The 10,258-nt window shown below is 45.9% G+C and overlaps 1 protein-coding gene across 1 annotated transcript in view; it reads left to right on the top strand.

The window, feature by feature from the left end:
* Positions 1-664: 664 nt before the first annotated feature.
* Positions 665-10,258, top strand: part of FER1L6 (fer-1 like family member 6) — a 120,086-nt gene continuing 110,492 nt past the window's right edge. Inside the window, exon 1 of the mRNA XM_083450393.1 lies at positions 665-790. Coding sequence (XP_083306519.1) covers positions 774-790 — 17 coding nt within the window. The 5' untranslated portion in view covers positions 665-773. The remainder of the gene's footprint in view (positions 791-10,258) is intronic.

The following is a 10,258-nucleotide window of genomic DNA, read 5'->3' as shown; positions in this document are numbered from 1 at the left end:
CAGGAATCTTGTTGTCAAACATGGGGCTCGAACCCACAACTCTGGGATTAAGAGGCTCATGCTCTACCAACTGAGCTATCCCAACCGAGTGAAGCCAGAAAGCCCAGGAAAACCCCTTGCCTCCAGCATGACCCCAAGATCCAGGGGTGGCATTGTTGCCGTCCCACAACAGTGCCCTACCTCGCGCTAAGCATTATTGCACAACAGATGAAAGACGTACAGTATGAACGGTTTTTCAAATTGTTCTTCTCTTCTTTATGCTTCCACTGCCCTCCTATTTTCATTTAATGCCCCCTCCCCAATTGCACCCGAGGCTACTACTGCCCCCCTGGATCATCCCCCCCCCACTTTAGGAAACCCTGTTGTAGAGCTATGCCCACAAATGCTGACGGTGAAACAGATTTGGAGCATGGCAAAGGTGCTGTCCCGCACACATCAAGTCACAGGCTGCTGGAGGAGCTGATCTAAACTTCCCGAAACAACGAGCAATCTGATGCTTATCTCACAATCCCGCTGAAGGAAAATGCCAAATCTGCCTGGTTTTACAGCGCCTCATTTAATTTCATGGTCCTGGGCATTCTTGTACTGAATGAGAAAAGCACAGTCATATGTTTAAACAGCCCCACCCTGCCGGAGTGGCTGATACCTTGGTAGGCTTAACTCCTGGCAAATCCTATAGTTGGTGGCAGCAGCAGCAGCAACAATGACATGCCTCTGGATTAGTTGCAGAACACACAGCCTTTAGCGGACCAAGGGTTGAGGAGAGCGGAACGATGGAGAAGCTGCAAAAGTAAGTCTCCTTTTCTGGGTTACGTGGGCAGATTGTGAGATGGGGGACAGTGGGTGAAAATAAACCAGTTCCAGGAACAGGGGCAGTATGCCAACAAATGGCCAAATGCTGTGTTGTGATTAGTTTTTGTTCTCTTTCTCTGAAGGAAGTTTCGTTTTGTTTTTAGCTTAATCTGACTGACAACTTCCAAGCATCTTTGGGCCTTCAATACGATGCCAATTTCCTGGGAGTAAAAGTCATTGAACTCCTTTGTAAGATTCCACTGTTTACCCCACAGTCTGGTCCTACGCAGACCTGTATAAATTCGTGTCCTATGCAGAAATCAGAATATGTTGAAACTGCGGGGTTTGGGTATGTCCAGCTCATAGCTGTCAACGATTCCCATTTTTTTAAAGGAAAATTCCCTTATTCTGAATAGGATTTCTCGCAAGAAAAGGGAAAAGTTGACAGCTATGGTCCGGCTTTGCAGGAGGCAAGGCATTAATGGTTATTTCTAGGATTACATTTTTAAAGACCTGAATGGAGACCAGAAAATTACTTAAGCCATTTCCCGCATCCTATGCAAGGCTTTTCTTAAGAGGGAATGGCTATTAGATTAGTTTAAGGCTGCAATACTTACCAGGAGTAGATACCGCCAACACAATGGGAACTTTGATCATTTATGCTCATGAAGGTATTAGGGCAGTTATTGTATACACAATCCCTCTTTGAGTACTGGCTGCGTCTGCAAGTACCGTATTTTTTGCTCTATAAGACTCACTTTTTCCCTCCTAAAAAGTAAGGGGAAATGTGTGCGCGTCTTATGGGGTGAATGCAGGCTGCGCAGCTGTCCCAGAAGCCAGAACAGCAAGAGGGATTGCTGCTTTCACTGCGCAGTGATCCCTCTTGCTGTTCTGGCTTCTGAGATTCAGAACATTTTTTTTTCTTGTTTTCCTCCTCCAAAAACTAGGTGCATCTTGTGGTCTGGTGCGTCTTATATAGAGAAAAATACGGTATTTCAGGGCAGACATACCACATCATTGCCCATCAGTGTGTGCCCTGTAACATCCTGCTGAAATCCTGCAACTCTTTGTACCGCAAACAGTCTGATTAATTCTTGTCCCACTCTTGTTGTACTTTAGTCCAAGCGTGACCCTGTGGGCACCAATAACACGGCAACATTGCGGAAGCATCACAGAACAACTAATGGAACGGTGTGTGGATGGTCCTGTTTAAATCCACCACTAATACATTGAGAGCCAGTGTGGTGTAGTGGTTAAGAACGGTAGACTCGTAATCTGGTGAACCAGGTTCGCATCCCAGCTCCTCCACATGCAGCTGCTGGGTGACCTTGCGCTAGTCACACTTCTCTGAAGTCTCTCAGCCTCACTCACCTCACAGAGCGTTTGTTGTGGGGGAGGAAGGGAAAGGAGAATGTTAGCTGCTTTGAGACTTCTTCGGGTAGTGATAAAGCGGGGTATCAAATCCAAACTCTTCTTCTTCTCCTTCTTCTTCTCCTTCTTCTCCTTCTTCTTCTTCTTCTCCTTCTTCTTCTTCTATTATTGCATCAATGACATGTTGCAGAATAAATATATACATTTTTTTTTAAATGTCCAGTAGCACCTTAGAGACCAACTAAATTTGTTCCTGGTATGAGCTTTTGTGTGCATGCACACTTCTTCAAATACGAAAGCTCATACCAAGAACAAACTTAGTTGGTCTCTACTGGAAAAAAATTTTCATTTTTAAAATATATTTCTACTGTGTCAGACCAACACGGCTACCTACCTGAATGTTGCAGAATGCAGCCGCAAAAAACAACAACCTAGCAGTCTGGAGGGACTCCAGACTTTAATGATGTGGATGCACAGGAACGTCAGGAAATCTTGGGAAGAAGGAAGTTTCATTTGGCTTGTTGAAAAATAGCAAGCAGGATTCAGCAATAGCAGGATTCAGGTTGAATCCTGTACCGTTTTTGGGGGACAGGAGGCGGGTGGGTGTGGAGGACTCCCTGGTCCTGAATGGGGTAACTGTGCCCCTGAAGGACCAGGTGCGCAGCCTGGGAGTCATTTTGGACTCGCAGCTGTCCATGGAGGCGCAGGTCAATTCTGTATCCAGGGCAGCTGTTTACCAGCTCCACCTGGTACGCAGGCTGAGACCCTACCTTCCCGCGGACTGTCTCGCCAGAGTGGTGCATGCTCTGGTTATCTCCAGCTTGGACTACTGCAAACTTGGACTACTGTGTGGGGCTACCTTTGAAGGTGGCCCAGAAACTGCAATTAATCCAGAATGCGGCAGCTAGACTGGTGACTGGGAGTGGCCGCCGAGACCACATAACACTGGTCCTGAGAGATCTGCATTGGCTCCCAGTACGTTTCCGACCACAATTCAAAGTGTTGGTGCTGAGCTTTAAAGCCCTAAACGGCCTCGGTCCAGTATACCTGAAGGAGCGTCTCCACCCCCATCATTCTACCCGGACACTGAGGTCCAGCACCGAGGGTCTTCTGGTGGTTCCCTTGCTGCGAGAAGCCAAGTTGCAGGGAACCAGGCAGAGGGCCTTCTCGGTAGTGGCACCTGCCCTGTGGAACACCCTCCCACCAGATGTCAAAGAGAAAAACAACTACCTGATTTTTATAAGACATCTGAAGGCAGCCCTGTTTAGGGAAGCTTTAATAATAATAATAATAATAATAATAATAATAATAATAATAATAATTTATTATTTGTACCCCGCCCATCTGGCTGGGTTTCCCCAGCCACTCTGGGCAGCTTCCAACAAAGATGAAAAATACACTAAAATGTCACATATTAAAAACTTCCCTGATGTCTTCTGAATGTCAGGTAGTTGTTTATCGCTTTGACATCTGATGGGAGGGCGTTCCACAATAGGTTATTGTATTTTAATTTTCCACTGGAAGCCGCCCAGAGTGGCTGGAGAAACCCAGCCAGATGGGCGGAGTATAAATAAATAAATAAATAAATAAATAAATAAATAAATAAATTATAAAGCTGTTGCTTAACGCGCTGCATGGGCAACTGTGCAGTTGTCAATCAGTTGTTGGACTGGACCCAGACATCTCCCCCTCCCCAAGGAAGCACTTCTGTTTCAGGGAGCTAACATATTGTTGCCCACCACCCAAATCTCCAAGATGTGTGAGATACCGGGGATCTCAGGTGCTTAGCCAGAGTTCGTGTTTCCTTTTGGAAATGAGGCACAGTGAAGACCGTGATGCCTTTATGATGGAAGGTTTATTTACACATATATTCAACCTGAGCCTACGATGGAGGGGACCACAGCATCAGCACCCCCCAAATTCTCTTCTTTTTCCGCTAGTTTGCAGCCTTGGATTCAAACAGAAATCAAACACTGCTTTCAAACAACGCTCTGGCTCCCTCGCCAGCTTGCTGCTTTGCTTCTAGGTCACATAACTCACTAAACTCTCAACTCTGGCTTCATCTGTTGAGGGATAAGCAGAAAGCCACCCATGCATATTTTAGCCAAGGCTGGATAGATTCTGCAGGTGCAGTCTATATTGCAGATTCTGGATTAAACCAGGGTGGGGGTGGGCTTGTTGATCTCCAGGGTGCCCCAAAATACTAGCATTCTGTGCCAGAGATGGACAAATGTGTCCATTTCAGATTCCGGTCTAATGTTCAGTTTTCCACTTGCCCACATCAGTGTGCAATTTCCTTTTAAAAAAAGTCATCTTGAAAATTCATAAGCATTTTGCTGTGAATGCCTCCTATTAAATACATTTCTGTATGCCGTTTTTCCTAGCAGAGACATTGGCAGACACGCTTTGCAAAGCAATTTCCCCTGCTTTAAGGCACCAATATATGAATTTATATGCACATTTCATCCACTGCATGCGTTTTTGTACACGTTAAGTGGCTTGAGTGCTGCGTTGCGAACTTTGGGAACTGTAGGTTTTGAAGGGTGGGCTGTGCTTCCGTTTTAGATGTTGATTTGGAAAATGTGCATTAGATAGGTTTGCCTTTAAGTGAAAAATTCCCCCCTGTTCCCTGTTCTCCGCAGTCCATGCTAAACTCTCTAAGTCATATGGACTAGTAGGGAAACCAGCATATTTACCACCCAAATGCTTGATGACGAAAAAGCCCCTTAATGCCTTGCTGGGCCACATGGAAAGTGAATTATGAGGTGCTTGTTTGCAAATTCAAAGGTTTGCCTCTAAAAGGAGAGGTTCCCTGATCATGGGGACCATCCTTTAAACTCCACCAGAGCATGTGACCTTCCTGTGGCCAGTTGGTGAGAGAGTGTGTCGCTCTGCGCATACTCAGGAGTTCAGTTAATTTATTTCCTTCACCAAATATCTCTCTTCACGTACAAGCGCTTCCCTTTTCCGGAACTTTCTGAAAGTTACATTAAGGTTATTGGAAGAAGCTTTTTGGTTCCAAAAACACATATAATAAAATAAAACGAGCAGGTCAAGCCTGCCTGCGGTGTTGACTGACACCGATCGTAACCAACCCTGCCATTGGGCAATGAGGATAAATGTCCTGCTTGCTCAGCAGGACCGCCCCTTCATCTTCTCCCTCTTGCAGCTTCCCAGGTCACAAGGCCAATAACTAAGTACACATGCTGCCTTAACAGCAGACAAGTCCCCAATGCTGTGGTGAGCAGATACCTAGGCATGGAGCAGAGAGACAGAAACCGAATGCCCTGTGACTGGAGAATCCATTTTAGAGCCAATATGTACATAAAGAGATGCAAATTACGGCTATCAAGAAACTTGACAAACGAGTCTGCTGAGTGCTTCCTGCTGCCTGAGAAATTTTGCTTTATTCATCTGAGCTGCTTTATTTATTATTATTATTATTATTATTATTATTATTATTATTATTATTATTCCCTCTTCCCTTTCTTGAAACAAAACTTCCCTTAGGGCAAAACTAGGCATCTTTTCTTTTTTAAAAAAAAGTGTTTTAATCATTAGCATCTTCACAAGGCTGCTTTGAAGGAACAGGGAAGAGGCACTAATCGAGGGGATATTTAACTGTTTCCCTCCACTCTTTCCCCAATCTAAATAGCACGCCTCCTGACAATCGCCCCCCAAAAGTGCTATTTTTAATCTTTGTTGGATTTTTAATTTTTGTTGGAAGCTGCCCAGAGTGGCTGGGTACAAATAATATATCAGCAGCAGCAGCCCAAGAAAGATAAATCTCTCACTGCCTCCATTTACATCCTATGTGTCTTCTATTATGGAGCTCAAGGCAACCATAGAATCATCACCATCTAGTCCAACCCCCAGCAATGCAGGAATCTTCTGCCCAACGTGGGGCTCAAACCCACGGCCCTGAGATTAAGAGTCTCATGCTCTACCGACTGATGGTCTCGCATCTAGCCACTGACCAGCTTCAGCAAGAAGGTTGCATCTCCTGCCTTTAGAACAACAATACTGATCTGTCTAGGACCAGCTCACACATTTGTCTTGTATGTTGGCGCTGCATGGATGATTGATCAGCCGATTGCCAAATATCCATTCCATTGCTTTCCAGAAAACACTACCGGAGACTAATATTGTTACTCCTGTCCTGACTGACATCTTCTTCCCATTATTATTATTATTATTATTATTATTATTATTATACCACCCTTCATCTGAAGATCACAGGGCGCTTTACATAAACATGTGTCATATGTTACATAATATAACAACCAAGGCAATAGATGTTAGGATATTTCCATTCCACCTTAAAAGGGAGCAGGATGTTTGTGTCACAGCCTGTGTATTTCCTGTTTCACAGGATGTTTATGTTGTGTCTTTGCTTTCGTTTCTCTCTCTCTCGGAGCTGGTACACTGAAGCAGGCAGTCATGTTTTTCTTTGTTCTGATCAACGCAGAAATAAACTTGTAAATAATGCTCTCCTGAGTGCATCTTTTGCTGTGCATTATCTGCTGATAGAGCGTGCATCAGTTCTGGAATGTGGCAAGCTATTTCTGGAGCTCGTGTCGCTAATTGCTGATACTGCGTGTCTACGGGAGATCGATGGACGTCCGGAGATGACGTGGAGTCATGATGGACTTTGTCTCCCTGGCAGTATCCCAACAATAACACCCCCCCCCCGCCACAAACACATTTAAAAGGCCATAGGTTGTTTAATTACCCGAAGGCCTGGTTAAAGGGCAATGTTTTCTCCTGGCACCAGTAATGAAGGTACCAGGCAAGCCTTCCTGGAGAGGGCTGCATTCCACAAATGGGGAGCCGCTGCAGAAAAGGCCCTGTTGCCACTCTTCAGACCTCACGTGGAGGAGGCACGTGAAGAAGGGCCTCAGAAGATGAGTGCGGGGTACGGGTCGGTTTTATATTGGGGGAGGCAGTCCTTGAGGTATTGCAGTCCTGATCAGATCAGGAGCCAGAAAAGGAAAAGAACGAGAAGCATCTTGACTTAAGCAACACATTTCTTCTCCTGTGTTCCCCCACCCCACTGTGTATTTCCACACCTCCAGCTTGCTCATCCCTCTACCAGATTCTGCCTGTTTTGAGTCTGACTCTGTCCTCAGTGCTTCAGTGCTCTGTGGCTGGCTTTTTGCTCCCTCTCATCCCCACAGTAGCAGACAACTTAGACTGATACAATTAATGAGGAAGAGCGATTATATATATATATATATATATATATATATATATATATCTCCCGGCCATCTGGCTGAGTTTCCCCAGACACTCTGGGCGGCTCTCAATCGAGTGTTAAAAACAATACAGCATTAAATATTTAAAACTTCCCTAAACAGGGCTGCCTTCAGATGTCTTTTAAAAATAAGATAGCTGCTTATTTCCCTGACATCTGATGGGAGGGCGTTCCACAGGGCGGGCGCCCCTACAGTGGTACCTCAGGTTAAGTACTTAATTCGTTCCGGAGGTCCGTACTTATCCTGAAACTGTTCTTAACCTGAAGCACCACTTTAGCTAATGGGACCTCCTGCTGCTGCTGCGCCACTGGAGCAGGATTTCTGTTCTCATCCTGAAGCAAAGTTCTTAACCTGAAGCACTATTTCTGGGTTAGCTAGGAGTCTGTAACCTGAAGCGTATGTAACCTGAAGCGTATGTAACGTGAAGTACCACTGTACTGAGAAGGCCCTCTGTCTGGTTCTGCTCCTTTCTATGGCTGCGTACTTAGAAGATTTATACAAATAAAGCCACTCCTGCTATTAAGACAGCTCATAGTTTCTCTGATGGAGCAAAGTGAAGGGTTTTTTTTGTTTTTTTTAAGTATTAGAAAATCTCCTGCTGGTTTTGTATAGTCTCCAGAACCACTAGGTGATGCTGCAGAGTCACTTAGGAATGAAATGGTGAAGCTGCAGTCTGTACTAATAAGCACCTTTTCTATGCAATACTTGGAGTTGGTAGTTACAGTTAGTAACCTATAAAATGCACTCTTTTGTGTCCTAAATAAGGGTAGGGGACCTGTTTGGGCCCAGAGTTTTGCAAATAATATAAAATGCACATTAAAAATTGTCAAGAAAGTTAAAAACAAGGTTTTAAAAAATATGAATATGAATAAAAACAACAGTTGGAAATATGTACTATAAGATAATATTACAGATTAAAATGCAGATAGGTTTGTCCAAACAGTTTTGTTTTTTCTGTTTTGTTTGTTTTTGCTGGTGCTCAAAAAGGATACAAAGAAAGTAAGGTAAAGGTAAAGGGACCCCTGACCATTAGGTCCAGTCGTGAGCGACTCTGGGGTTGCGACGCTCATCTCGCTTTATTGGCAGAGGGAGCAGGCGTACAGCTTCCGGGTCATGTGGCCAGCATGACTAAGTCGCTTCTGGCAAACCAGAGCAGCACACGGAAACGCCGTTCACCTTCCCGCTGGAGTGGTACCTATTTATCAGCTTGCACTTTTGACGTGCTTTCGAACTGCTAGGTTGGCAGGAGCAGGGACCAAGCAACGGGAGCTCACCCTGTCGCGGGGATTCGAACCACCAACCTTCTGAAATGTCAATAGGCAGGGAGTTCTAGAGTTTAGGAGCTGCTACACTAAAATATGAATTCCTTTCAATTGTCTGAGCAGATGTGAGACATGCTGACACGATCCCACTCCTGGCAGCAACCATATTGCAGCATCCTGCACTAACTGAAGTTTCCAGACCAAGCGCAAGGGAGGCCCCACACAGAGCGCACTGAAGGAATCAAATTTCCATATGGAACCATTGTTGGCTAGTTGACTCTAACACTTAACAGAATTAGCAATTAAAGATACAAACCAAATGATCTCTGCTGTTGCACTTCCAACTCCCCATCAGATACTCCCTCATCCCTTCAACCCAGTGGTGTAGCGTGGGTTGTCAGCACCCGGGGCAAGGCAAGTAATTTGCGCCCCCCCCCCCCGCTGCACTGTCCCTCCCCCAGATAGTCCCTCGCTCTCTCTCTGCACCGCACCGCACGCCTGGCACCCCCCTCCACAGTGGGCGGCAACCCGACGGCTCGGATCGGATTCGCACAGCCAGCACTGCAGTGAGAGAGAGTGAGTGAGCCAGGTAGGGGCAGAGAGCTGCGAGTGCAAGTGCCCCCCCCCAGATGTTGCGCCTGGTGCGGCCGGCCCCCCCTGCACCCCCCACGCTACGCCACTGCTTCAACCCTCCAACTCAAGAAAATTATGATAGGGGAGAGGGGTTATTTTTGCACTGGACAGCAGCATTCATGTAAACCAACCTGCGTTTTAGCGCAGAGCTAGTCCAATTGGCACGCATACAGAGCTGCTTATTTGGAAACGAAGAGCTGTACACATTCTCTTGGCAAGATGCAAACCAAGTTCCCCAGACACTTGCAAACAGAGCCTTTTATTTACACAGTTATGTTTTTGTGAGGTTTTCTTTGGGCTCTTGTCTTTTGATATACCCCTACAGCACTGCTGGGGACACCTTTTTCCCAGATTCAGAAACGATGACAAATGCCAGAGGAGCAAATAGGTTTATTTGGTTCGGCCTTTATTTGCTCTAGGGATGGGCCAAGATTGCTTAGTAATTTGCTTTCCACCTGCAGACCTCAGTGCTCTCCAAAAACCTCGCAAGTATCTGAATCACAGCTGAAATCCCTCAGGAGACCTACACAGGGGGTCTTGCCCCCTTTGCAGGACACAGTGTCAGTGCTGGCCATATTGCACGCATGCAGAAAACCAAAGACTTAACACATAGGGCAATTGCTGACAGGAGAGAGGTTGAGAGATCGGCACTGCTTGCTGATTTGCAGGTCCAGTGTGTTACCTTTTACCATACAAAGCCCTGAACAACCTGGAACCCGGGTACCTATGAGATTGCTTTGCCCCACATGTGCCCATTCAACCCCTTCGATCAGCAGAATTGGCACGGTTACAGGTGCCACATAATATCTGTTCCACATCTGTAAGGGACTGGCTGGGTGAAGAGAAGCAGTGGGCGTCTCTAGTCGAAGAATTCCCCAGGGAAGCAGCAGAGGAGGAAAGCACACAGCCAGCAACATGGGGGTGGACTCTGAAGACAGGTCAGAG

The sequence above is a fragment of the Podarcis tiliguerta genome (genome assembly GCF_965153285.1).
Source record: "Podarcis tiliguerta genome assembly, chromosome: 7".
Classification (NCBI taxonomy): Eukaryota; Metazoa; Chordata; class Lepidosauria; order Squamata; family Lacertidae; genus Podarcis; species Podarcis tiliguerta.
Note: the sequence above shows the minus strand (reverse complement) of the source record. Positions and strands in the feature narration are given on the sequence as shown.